Genomic DNA, 14,237 nt, shown 5'->3' with positions numbered 1-14,237 from the left:
ACATTAACCTTTTTTAGTAGAGTAGCCATACGACTTATTATTTAAACCTATACACTTTTTGAAGAAGGGGCCCTACTGGTTATTATAATGGGACAACAGATTTAACCAGGACTGTCCCAATAACCAGGACAAGAGGACATCTTAACACCTTGTCCTCGGAGTCTTCTGCTATTCATCACACTCACAGTCCTCCTATAACTACTAAGTGGAAAGACACGCATGCCTACTATATAAGCCATTTGGCTACGTATTTATAGCAGCACAATATTAAACCATCTTTGCTAACTATCCATGTTTTAAAAGGCTACCAAAGTAATTCACATTAATATAAAACTTCAATAACTTCAACTATACCTCATTCTGAAGTTCATCACCACTTTTAACAGAAGCAAGCATATCATATAAGGTACAGCAAAGATCTTCTATTCTTGTTGCTTCAGCCATTTCATTTAAAGTTGCATTTAAGTACTTCTCAACTTCACACCACAAAAAGGAGTCGTTTGTTTTTTCCACAGGCTTGAGCTCTGGTGTAGACTGCTCCTGAAAATGTTCATTCAGAAACTTCTTATAATCAAGGCTTATAGTTTTCTGGGGTTCACCATTTATTGGCAGTTCGTCAAAGTGGTCCAAATCATGCATGTCAAATGAAAATGCTAAATTTTTACCAAATAAAACTCTATCACCATATTCTTCTTCTGTCATCTGGATAAGAGCAGTAAGATTGTCTTGACGAAAACGAGAAATAATTCGATTAGTAGCATTACAAGCTGCAGTGGCAGATGATGATGGAAAAGGACCAAACATCTGTTTGATAGCCTTTGTCTCCTTGTGACCGACAGAGTCCTTCAAGTGAAATGTCTTGAAGAGAAATGCAGCCGCACTTTCAATTGCTTCTTTACCATTATCTATTCCAACTATTCGAAAATGAAAAAAACAGTATTAGCTCAAATGAATCACAGTTCAAGTTACTGTCTTCAAAAAAACTACCAATATTCTTCTGGGTACTTCCAACAGTGAAAGTATACTGATAAAGATAACCAATTTAGGAGCAGAAAAATCCCTGTAAGTCTATTCCCAAATTCCCAAAGAAAAATATTAGGTCAATAAATCATTATCCGTAGTCATTCTCCATCTAAAAAGGAGAAACCCGCTAGTAACAACTCTTTACCTCTTTCTGAAAACAACTTGAGGTGTTACGTAAAAACTTACTTACAAGTGATTTTTTTGAACAGTTTTCGTGGGTTAAATAAACCCAAATAAGGTTTAAAATACATCTGAATTATAGACTTTTGGAGCTAGAACAAAACGTCAGGAGATCTATAACTCCTTTCCAATTTGTACTGTGAATCTCAGATGGCAAGAAATAGATTTATATAGTTTTCACTCAAAAACATTTAATAATATCAAGGATGGACATAATAGAATCTTTTCAAATAAACTTAGCCAATATTACAAAACATTTTTAAAAAATCCATTGTTTAAAGGCCAGAAGTAAATTCCTTACCAAAGTAAGAGTAAGTAAAGGAGCTGCCACTATTTCTTTAAAGCATAAATTTCTCATCACTGATTTTCCCAAATAAAAGAAGGAAAGAACCTATATTTGTGTCATAGAATTCAAAGAATAGCCTGAGAGCAGAAAAAAATAATTTTAATCTTCAGAAGACCTCAAAGTCAGTGTGTCTGAGTTTAAGGAATAAAGTTAGTAATGTAATACTAGTATCTTCCTGAAAACATTGCTACAATCATTCTTGATCACAAATCTTAAGCAGTCTAGTACAGCTTGATATTCAATCCAAACTTCTACACTTTGTTTTCAAGTCACCCCAGGAGCTGACTCCATCCTTTTTTCCCATCCTCACTCGCCATTATTAATTTCCAACTTCAGAATTTCTTAACATCCAAAAACCAGGTCCTGTCCTATTCTATGCCTGTCTCCACACCTTTATGTAACCTTCCCCAAGGCCTCTAATTGTTGGAATTTTACCCACGTTTCAGAATCCAGCTTAACTGCCTCTTTCAAGGTGAGCATGAATATTGATACAGTGATGTACTCTGTCACTGCTCATACCCCAAAACAGGTGTCTCAATACAAATTTGTTGAATTAACCTGAACCCAGGCCTCTGATATCAGGCTAGTGTTTTTACACTGTACCACACTGCCTCAGTAATTTATCTGATGCTTACACAGGTGTGTGGAAGACTAATAATTTAGGAGTGAAAGTAATTTTACAATGGCTATTATTTCTGATTTCTTCAAGTATAAAGTCTACTTGTGTGATTATAAAGAATTTACAAAACAGTATGGGACATACAATTAATCTTTTATTATTTAGGAAAATACATGACTAAAAACTTCTATAAATTAAATAATGCTTAAAATTAATTAATTGAATAACATTTATCTACATTTTACTTAGTCTATACATGATGCTTAGAGAACTTGGGTTTTGAATCATTTAGGAATTGTGATAATTCTACAAATAATTCAACAGGGCTGGGACTACTGAGGTCTGAATAAAAATGAACTCTCATTTTCAAACTCACTTTATATCTAACATGTAAACATGTATTCTTTTGTAAAAATATTTTGCACCTTGGGATTTTTCTTAAACTTACTAAGAACTTTTCCATTAAATTATCTCAATCTTTCCTAACAAAATTAGCTTCATCTTACAGATGCTAAAATGGAGACCCAGAGATAAATAATTTGGGAGAGATCAAACAGGTATTTACTTATTAAACAAGATTCAGAGCAGTCTTGTAACTCCTAAACAAAGTTCTTCTACTACACCACAATGACTCCCTATAAAGTCCCAGAAAGTAGATTTATCCCTAAGTCTCCTTTACTAAATAAATGATAAATCACTTTAGGAAATAAATAAATGAGAGAACAGTCTTAATTTCTTACCAAAAATGGAATTAATTTATATACCATTATTACATCTCTGGTTAAAGTATGCTACAGGCATATACTGCATTCGTTAAATATAATGCAGTGGATCCATACATCTTACCAGAAAATAATCTTCATGGTATCAGAGAAAAGATAAGTTATGAGTCCACATTTGAAGAAAAAGAAAATAACTACAGGCTCTTAGAAATAAAAATCGAAAACATTTTTTCAGGGTTTCAAATTTTTAAATGAGCATTGGTAATATCTATTCCCCCAAAACACACAGTCTTTAAAATATCTTTTTAATGTTTATTTATTTTTGAGAGTGCGAGCAGGGGAAGTGCAGAGAGAGAGGGAGACACAGAATCCAAAGCAAGCTCCATGCTCTGAGCTGTCAGCACATAGCCTGACACCAGGCTCGAACATGATCATGGACCAGGAGATCACAACCTGAGCAGAAGTCAGACGCCCAACTGAGCCACCCAGGCGCCCCTCTCTACGTTAGATAATGTTGCTTCATAAACGTTAATACCCTTGCCTAACTATTCACTCTCCCGTACAACCTACTCCAGTGTATCTTTGAGTAAGACACATGTTCGCACCACCAAGTGGTTTCTAAAAAGTGAACAAGAACCGCGATATTCAGGAGTCTGGGAGTTTGTTTTGGAGAAACATTAGCAAACACCATTTATGGCTACTGTTGGCTTTCCAATGAAGAGAGTACTGCATTTTGAAAACGATGGACTTCTCTGGAGCACTAAAACACACAAGGCCAACTTTTCGCCCCGCTGCCTTGCAGCAACCGCGCACGCGTGTTTTCCGTGCCCAGAGACGCGACACGACTTCCAGCGCATACAGTCCGCACGTGATGACGTAGTCATCATAGGACGCTGGCCGTTGGCCGACCACCCCGATGAGAAGGTAGCTCAGGATTGGAGGAGAGAACTGTGGCCTCACGCTGGCAGCAACAAAGGAGCCACAATAGTTTACTAACACTTGCCCACCCATGAAGCCAGCACTCAGATCTTTTGGTGACTAAACTACATGAAAGGTATTTGAAAAACATGGAGAAAACATCTGAAGAAAGTGAATGCAGCTGGATGTCTGGCCTGTCACTGGTCTGGCAGGCCCCACCACCCCTCAATAGAAATGGCATTAGAAGGGAAACGGACAGGAAACCTAAGCGCTTCTCTATCAACTAGCTGAACCAGTGCACAAATAACTGCGCCACGTGGAGAGACCTCAGAAAACATGTGTGGTGCGCTTCTGGAGTGTAAACTTGTAAAAAGTAGTCCTTTTCTTACACCGTACTGAAAATTAAATTTGTTCACAAATAACCTCTTTATTTTTATGTACAGTGTAGTACTCATATTTTATGTACAATGTAAAACTGATAAACTTTTAAATGATTTCGTAGGCTAAAACTCTTGAACAGTTAACATTAGCTCCCAAATCTTCAAGTCTTTTCTGTTTTACACCACTGCCTGTCCTAATCTTTCTAGGCGGATGTTAGTAAGTTTAGTTGTGTCAAGATAAAATATCAGTAAAGAATAAGATATACACTAAATAATCAACTCTCAAAAGCTTGAATGAAACTTAGTATCCCCAGACCTTTAAGAAAGCTAGTCGAGATACTCAACCATTTGAGTATCAAATGTTCTATCATAAAACACTAAACAAGATAGACTGTAAATCAGAAAACTGGCTCTATCACCTGGCACTTCAACTGCAACACATTTAAAGAGATATGATGCTTAGAGGGTTATTAGAATACTCTATATTAGTAATAAATACTTGCCCTTCCTACTTCAGTTACACTGAGAGAAAATAAGATGTGAAATGTACAATAAACTGTAAAGATATAACTGGTAACTGATTAACAAAACAAATTTTTAAAATCAGAGTTGAGTGATGACTATAATCATAAGTGATTCTCAATACAAAATTTACTTCTAATACTAAATACTTTTAATACTGAGAATTACAGGGTTGTAAATTATAACTTTTAACAAATAACCTACACCACAGTAGCTGGGGAATTCCTAAAACAGAATAAGAAATTTTTAAATTGAAAATTGAATAAAAATATCCATCAACTGCTTGCATTTCCAAGTTAACAAATGAGTTCCTTGATCAGTTAAATCTTCAATGTTTAGCAGAAAATATTTTATAAATATATGTTTATATTTTAATATTGAAATGTTCAAAACAGTCAAATTTACTTTTTCATGTTATACAAAACTTTAAGTGTTCATTTTACTGAACACTTGATCTGCAATTGTAAATACCATAATATTATAAACCAGCATCAGTGTTACCTTAAGTTCATTCCATTTGTTATTATCAGCAACATAGCCCAGCTACTATAAACATGTTATATTTGCATGGAGATTAGCTAACTGATTTTTTAACTGGTAATTATAATTTTTTACAAATATGTAAAATATTTGTGCTATAAACTTTCCTAGGATAGCATCACATATAAAAAGGTACAAAAATAAGGATTCAACTTAATCATATACTATTACATTCCCCAATCACATCTCTCCCTTTACATATTCCCTTCCAGTCTCTGTTGGTGTGCTTTTTAACAAGCACAGTATCTAAAATTGTCTAAAATGAATCTTGCAAGTATTTTCCTCATTTTACAGAGAAACTCAGATACATGAGATTAAATAACATACTAAGACTATAAGAGCAGGATCATTTGTTTTTGCATTATACCATCTTTCAAATTACCAAATTATCAAATTTATAATAAATACAGATAACCATTTACCATATGCTTTTGGGGGAATAAATGGAACAATTTATGTGAGACAAATTTAAAATTGCCTAAGTAATACAACTTAATATAATGGATTTCATTTAAGAGTGTAACTACATCAAAGCACCTACAACAAAACCTCACATTAAGTAGGCACAGTATTCAAGAAATGTTCAATAACTTGAAGGACTTGCTTAAATGTTAAGATTAGTCTACACTTATATAGAAATCATTGCCTTCAGGGTGAGCAAATAAAGGAAAACAGAGAAACATACTTGGTAGAGAAAAAGAAGAGTACAAGAGACTAAAAATAGTCCAATGCACTTCCCCATGTTTTAAAGTCAGACATTTAATTTTGTGTTATTAATTACAAAATGTGAATACTTATCTTACAGTGTAGACTTCAAGTCAGCATCCAGCCACTATATTATCATTTCTAGTACTATAAAATCCTGCATCAAATTACAACTTGACTTCCCAAGCAACCAGGTAACATCAAAATCTCAAGTTCATATAAAATTGTCAATTTCATTTATAATAGTGAAACCATTATTTTGAACATCACTAAGGAAATAAACTGTACCTCTGAGCAAATCACATATCTCCCTGAGATCTAACTGGCATTTTAAACTTTAACATCCAAGAGAAAAAATTAAAAAACAAAACAAACAAAAAACAGGTGCTGTAAAGTTTTTCTTCAGTTCTGTATCCATTTATCAGATGCTTAGTAATATATTCGACAATACTATAAAGAAAATCAACTGTACCTTAAAAACGCCTCTACTAAGGAATGCAGTGTAAATTACTTACAAATAACAATTTGTAAATAAAGAATAATATACTGATAAACTTCATAAACTGTAAAAATTTGATCCTATTTCCAACTCTTGCCATTACTACAATGTCCATTCAATTTATAGTTGTTCTGCCATATTCTCAAGTAATCTGAGCTTCCTGTTTATACAGTTGATACATTTGCAAAGTCATCTATGATGTCATTAAGTTATTCAGCTCTTCCATTTTGTAATTTCTGTGGTGAAACAGACATAAATATAACAACTCTGACCTGAACATCTACAACAAAATCTAAATCTGCCCCAACTGCCCTTCTCCATGAATCCCTTCCTGACTTACCCAAGCACTGTTCCTGCACTTTCTGTAACACCACATCACTGGGCACATACATCTGTCATAACATTTAACTACAAAGAACAACTATTTGTTTACCAATAGCTACTGGTACATGTAGGTTATAATAAAATTATTCACTAACAGATGTTTACCAAGCTTTACTTTAGACACTTTGCAGTCTTGCTTCACATCACAACTACACAAAAATAAGAATTACCATCACTGTTACAGACGAGGAAATAGGATTAGTGGTATTAACTAGCCACTCACCAACAAAGGAAAGAACCGAATTTGTACATCTATTAACTCATAACTTCAAACCACCCTAAACTATAGGAAAATAATATTATGAAAACAAAACAAAAAATACTGAATCAAAATAGTTGTAAATATTCTAAACAACATTTTAACTGACTGGATCTATCCACATATCTAAAAAAAAAAAAAAAAAGAACTACAGGCAAGTAGTATTCAGAAATGCAAAGGTTGATCAATTATCAGAAAATCTAACAACATACTACTCTACTCTCAAAAAATTAAAGATGTCTAGTGCACAGATGTGATGGCTAGCTGTGGAGCACGTGGTGAACAAAAAGCAACAAACATGAAGAAAAGGCAAGCTATTAGCAGTCTTGGGCTGTACTATTACCAAGTTGCTGAATCCTACAGAGGGAGTTTGTGAGATAAAACATAAACCCACTTGGTCTGTTACCACAGTAGGCTTTGATATCTGAGCTAAATATATTCCTAATACATATTTATGAATGTATAAATATGTAATAAAAATAGGCATGAGAATAAATACAAATTTATTTATTATATTTGTGATACTGGTTACCAAAGGCTGAGCAGTATTCACAACGAGTTCTGACCACATCCTTTTTATTTCTTAAAACAGAAAAACTGAAGACAGCCAAGTGTTAAGCTAAATCGTGAATACACAGGTATTTGTTATGTTTTTATTTTTATCAGTCTGAAATATTTCAAGAAAAATGATGATAAAAGCCATATTTTTATTGAATAAAACAAGAACATATACAGTACACATACAGCTCAAAGAATTATCACAAAATGAATGTACCTATGTAATTTGGAAAACTACTTCCAGAAAGAGATAATCAGCTCCCCAGAAACTTCGAAGTCCACCCCCAGTCATTACCTGCTTCCTCAAAAGTAGCCACTATCCTGACTTCTGAAACAGAGATTAATCGGGCCTAGTTTTCTCAACTTCATATAAACACAATTATCATCCTGTCCTTTTGTGTTTGGCTGCTTCCACTCAACACTGTAAGATTCATTTACAATGTTACATGTACAATTCTAGTTCCTTATTGGTATAAGGTAGTCTACATATCATAATTTATCTATGTCCCACTATTTAACAGTGAACTGGGTTGTTTCCACTTTAAAGCTATTATAAATAATGTTGCCATAAATGCATTGGTCTTTTGTATATATGTGCAGGAACTGTTACTGGATATACTGGATATATGTATATTACTGGATGATATATATAGCAAAACTTAAAATTTCACTTGTCCAACAACAGCAGATATTGTTATTCAAAGCAGCCATACCAATTTAAACTCTACCCAGCAATGCATGCAAATTCTTATTTCACATTCTTGAACCTGACCAACAATTGGTATGTATGTTGTTCTTTTAAATTTTAACCATTCTTATCAGTGCACGTTAGTGGCATCTCTCTGATTACCAATAAGGTTGGACACCTTTTTATGTTTACTAGCCATTCAATTATCTTCTACATCTGCAAAGTGCTTGTTCAAGGCTCTTGCTCCTTTTTATATAGGATTACCTTTTCTTATTAATTTGTATAAGTTCATAATTAATGTAGATACAAACTCTCTTTGGGGTCATATATATTGAAGCTATATTCTCCTACTCTGTGACTTGCCTTTTTACTTTCAAAGAATAAAAAAATATGTTTTAATGTAATTCAATTTACCAGTCATTCCCTTTAGGAAGGCTTTCTGTTTACTACTTAATATAATTTTCCATAAAGATCATGAAGATATTCTTCTTTAGAAGATTTGTTTTGAGCCTCATGTTTTATTTTATAAGCTGCTTAGAATTATCTGTACAGGTATAATTTTTTCATATGCATATACAGTTGACCCAGCACCATGTACTGAAAAAACAACCATGCTTCACTACTTAATGGTGTTCATGGTAAAGAAAGAGCCCTATATCTGTGGGTCAGTTTCTGGACTCTATTCCATCCCACTGGTCTATTTGCCTATCCTTAGACCAACATCTGTCTAGTTTACTAATCTTTATAATAAGTCCATTCCCTCTATTTTTCAAGGTTGACTTGGCCGCTTTTTGCCTCTGAATTTCCATATAATTTTCAGATTATCTTGTCAATTTCCACATACATATGCACATCCTCAAACACAAACCTGCAGAGATTTTGATTAGGATTGCACTGAATCTGGAGGTCATTTGAGTAAAAATGGTATCTTTATAATAATGAGTATTCCAATCCTTTGTATATTATTCCATTTATTTAGGTCTTCTTTAATTTCTCTCAATATTTCAGTTTCCCATGAGGAAATCTTGCACATCTTTTGTTAAATTTACTTCTAGATATTTGATGACTTTTAATGTTTTTGTAAATGGCATTTTAAAAAATTTGCTGCTAGTAAGAAGAAATAAAATTGATTTTTATATTGACCTTCCTAATAAATTCATTTTCTAAAGATAGAATTATGTGAATAATGGCAGTTTTTATCAATCTTTATACTCTTTCTTGCCTTATTAGCAAGGACCTTCAGTACAATGAGAAAAACAAATGGTGATTGGCATTGTTATTTCATTTCCTGTTTTAAGGGAGAAGCTTTTTCAACAATGCATCATTGCATAAGATGTTTGATCTAGGCTTTTTGAATGTATATAATTTATCAAGTTAAGAAAGTTCTATTCCTAGTTGCTAAGAATTCTTATAATTGCATTTTAGATATTAAAAAGTTTTTCTTCATCTACTAAAAGTGATTTTTAAACCTTTATTACATGAATCACACCACATGTCACTATTTATTAATCCATTAATATTTTGTGCACTCATGTGCATTCGTGTTCTCTCTCACACACACATTTCATATGTATTTTTTTTTATTGATCCATTTGCCAGTACACAGCAGTCTTCATGACATTTCACTATAAACATTGCAGTATGCATCTCCTGAGATTTAGGATATCCTGACTCACCTCAGATCTAATCTCACCTAATGATATCCAGACTACATATTCAAATTTCTACAATGGTCCCCAAAATGTCTTTATTACTTTTTTCTGACTCAGGATTCAATCAATGACAGTACATTACATTTAATTATTATATGCCTGTAACCTTCTTTAATCTACAATAACCTCATGTCTCTTTAAATGACATTATGACACTCTCCAGTCAAGCTATCAAGGCATACAAATTTCTTTATATGCAGGTTTTTAATTACAGATTCAATTTCTTTAAGTCAAATATTCAGATTTTCTATTTTCTCTTTTGGCCATTTTAATCATCTTTGTCATCTTAGTCCTTTAAATCTGTCAAAAGTTCTTCTCATCTTCTCATTCTCCTCTTCTCCATCCAGCTTCCTCTTCTGGAATGGACAGTCACCTCTAGGAAAAAGTGGCCCAAATGCCAGGATCACATTTTCTGAGTTTATGTCTGCTTCCAGATCTTGATCCCATTCTTCTTGCTTTGGTAGACTCTGATGTAGTTAAACAAATTTTATATTTTACAGTTTTTCTAATATTTTCAGCAGAGAGCTGTTCCCAATTATCCTGTTAGCCAATTTATGGGACATGGAGCTCCAAACTTTTTTGAAATTTGCAATTTTCAAGATAGCTACTTTTCATAAATACTCCTGAAAAATCTCCTGCCACATCCAATACACAACAGCCCTTTATTATTCTAAATGCAAAGCCTTAGTTATATAGACAGAATATCTAGACATTGCTAACACCTGTCTGCTGAGACCCCCCCTTTCCAGTCACTGCCTTATAAACTGCTTTCTACCCTCAGTTTTGATTCCTCACTTCTTTATAGTAAAATCTTATTTCTTTTACAACTCAAAAAATGTAATGGATTACCAATTTCCCTAAACCACACTTTGCAAGTTGCTCCTGTCCAACATACATTTTGATTCATACTTTTCTTAAAGACAAAGTTATTAACGATAAAAACATCAAAACCCAAATAAAGCAGGGATTATAAATCAGAGAAGTCAAAACAAACAGGTCTGTCTATGGAGAAACAATGTGAATACTGAAAAAAACTAGTTCAGTTCTGGCTGAGTCCTAATCTGTATTCAGAACAGAGTAAAAGCATTAGATCATTCTGTTCTTGCTCTGGGAGAGATTAAGTTACATAGCTGAGTAGGGAAGTGATGGGTCTTTCTAATTACCTTCCCTACATTCTTGACCCCCAATTCTAGTTTCTCTAACTACACTGTGGAAGGCTTATAAGCCTCCTGGAATGAGAATTTAAAACTCTAAGTAACAGATACACATGCCTAATACATGATGCATTTTATCGACTGACACTCTCAATCCTGACCTCTTTATTTTAAAAAATATTTGTACTTAGAGCACATAAAATATATTGACAAAAGTTTCACCACCAACAGAACATAGGTTAATATGACTATGCTTATCCTTCAAAATCCATGGAGGAGATCGCTATGTCTACAATGAGTACTTAAATTAAGGTTAAGGGCCATAATTTATAATGTTTTCTCTCTAAAGCTAAGTTTATCATTAAAATAATATTGAAGGGAGAATAAAATTGTAAAATGGTATGGGAATATATTAAATGTAAATCTGAGAGAAAAAATACTTCAAAATAACAAAAAAAAAAAAAAAAGAAGCTGCTACTGGTAAGACACTGTCCATTGTCAAGAGCAGAAGTACTAAAGACCACAAAGTACTATTAGTTGAATTTTCAATACTTCTCTTATTTATTGATCATCATCTGTATGTATCCATTCCACCATAGTAGGTGCTAGTATTCCATACTATAAAAAAGTATGAAATAGATGATAGTCTAATGGAACACTATCTACTAAGATTAGAAAGGATAACAGAGGACATGAATGAAACCTAAGCCATTTCGTAGGAGATGAGGAACATCTGACCAGGTGAACGCAAGGGGAAAGTTATTTTAACATATAAAAGACAGAAAAAAACAGTAAGCACTGTTCAGGAACTTAAGTCAACATTGCATATGTTAGTAGTAAAGGTTACATTTGGTAGAAAGGCAAGGAAATGAATGAAAAGGCAAATTGTTTCAATTCATAAAGAAACTTTTATTATGTCCATTCAAATGAATTTGGTCTAAAGAGTAATATGAAAATAAAAAATGAGCATTGCTTTTTACAAAGATAAGTGTAGTAAGAGTAAAGAAGTTGAGTAAGAAAGGAAAGCTGAGGCAATAGGCTTCTGCAGTAAATTAGACAAGAGATGACAAAAGCCTAAACTAAAGCAATGATAAACAATGTAGAAAGAGTGCATTTAAGAATAGCTGAAGGAATCTACCCCTGAAATCATTGTTGCACTATATGCTAACTTGAATGTAAATTTTTAAAAATTTTTAAAAATTAAAATTAAAAAAACATGTAAAATACCATATTAAAAAAAAAGAATAGCTGAAAAGTTGGCTTAACAGTACATGACCTCTGACTACAAGAAAAGGAAAGAATCTAGTTATTTCCATTATGTTTCTACTTCAGGCTCTAGTCTATCTTCACCATGACTCAACCATGGGATTCAGTTAACCTTCACAGGTCTAGCACTTTACATACAAAATAAAGAGACTGGACCAGATGTTCTCTGATGTTCCTTACCAGCTTAAAATACCCATTACAATGACTAGTTGATATCATAGTCTTAAACAAGTGCCTTATACTATTATGTTCAATTGAAATAGGAGTGATTATTTTTTCTTTATTCTTTTGCTCTCTTGAATACAATTATACCAAATTACCTGTGTTAAAAAGCAATATAAAAAAATCACAAAAACATTTTTCCCATGAGACTAATCTTTTCAAAGTTGCTAATGTTAATTAGGCTTCCAGTATCAGCAGTATTTTTATTCAGAAAGAGTGGCTGACTACAAGTCAACTATTAGTTTCGCTAAAGCTAATACTTATTCAACTTAAACATAGCATTTAAAAGTAGACACAACAGAGCATTTGCCTAAATCCAACCCTAAGGTTTTCTCTGTCATGAAAATATTCTTTTGAGATACTGTATCTCAAAATAATCAATTCCTTAAACACATCAATCAATAGATTAGTCCCTAAGTATGTATTAGAAAGTTTTGCCAACAGGTAAAACTCCTAGGATTACATTTAATGACTGATATGTAAAACAATGATTTTTGACTTGTCAGAGATACTCAGGGAAGAAATCTAAAGGGAAACCTATTTTTAAAATTTTTTTTTTTTTTTCAACGTTTATTTATTTTTGGGACAGAGAGAGACAGAGCATGAACGGGGGAGGGGCAGAGAGAGAGGGAGACACAGAATCGGAAACAGGCTCCAGGCTCCGAGCCATCAGCCCAGAGCCTGACGCGGTGCTCGAACTCACGGACCGCGAGATCGTGACCTGGCTCAAGTCGGACGCTTAACCGACTGCACCACCCAGGCGCCCCGGGAAACCTATTTTTAAAAGATCTTAATTTCCAGGGTGCTGGGGTGGCTCAGTATGCTGATTTCGGTTCAGGTCAAGGTCATGGGATAGAGCCCCATGTTGGGCTCTGTGCTGAGCATGGAACCTGCTTAAGATTCATTCATTCATTCATTCATTCATTCATTCTCTCTCTCTCTCTCCCTCCCTCCCTCCCTCTATCCCTCTCCCCTGCCCACACTCTCTAAAATAAATTAATTAAATAAATCTTTTAAAAAAAAAATCTTACTTTCCACATTATTTAAATAAATAATTTAGCCATGGTACTAGATAAACTCAATATTTTAACTGTTTTTGCTGAGTGTTTTGAGTCATTTTTTCAAAAATGTTTTTGTAAGTTTTATTTATTTAGAGAGAGAGGGAGGGAGGGAGAGCATGCACAAGTGGAGGAGGGGCAGAGAGGAGAGACAGAATCCCAAGCAGACTCTGTGCTGATGGCCATCAACACAGAGCCCAATGAAGGGCTCAAAGTCACAAACTGTGAGATCATGACCTGAGCCAAGATCAAGAGTTGGATGCTTAACTGACTGTGGCACCCAGACACCCCAGTATTTTGAGTCATTTTTACAACTGGACCAAAGAAGAGGAAAGACACTCTTCTACAGTTTTTGAAAAGTTCTTTAGTCAGACCACCCCCTCTCCACAATGGCCCTAACATCTCAGAAATGAAAATATCCTAAAATAGGAAGTCCCAAAGGGTTAAGACCCTGGTCAAGTTGATCTAGGTAAACTGAAGAC

At 33.8% G+C, this 14,237-nt stretch overlaps 1 protein-coding gene across 1 annotated transcript in view; it reads right to left on the bottom strand.

The window, feature by feature from the left end:
• Nucleotides 1–14,237, bottom strand: part of ASCC3 (activating signal cointegrator 1 complex subunit 3) — a 367,207-nt gene that overhangs the window by 328,536 nt on the left and 24,434 nt on the right. The window contains exon 4 of the mRNA XM_047101482.1: nucleotides 355–914. Coding sequence (XP_046957438.1) covers nucleotides 355–914 — 560 coding nt within the window. The remainder of the gene's footprint in view (nucleotides 1–354; nucleotides 915–14,237) is intronic.

This window comes from Lynx rufus, unplaced genomic scaffold (genome assembly GCF_022079265.1).
Source record: "Lynx rufus isolate CCGP_SWC_20201006 ecotype Redwood Valley unplaced genomic scaffold, mLynRuf1.p SCAF_6, whole genome shotgun sequence".
Classification (NCBI taxonomy): Eukaryota; Metazoa; Chordata; class Mammalia; order Carnivora; family Felidae; genus Lynx; species Lynx rufus.
The sequence above is the reverse complement of the archived record's forward strand: the minus strand, read 5'-3'. Positions and strand labels throughout refer to the sequence as shown.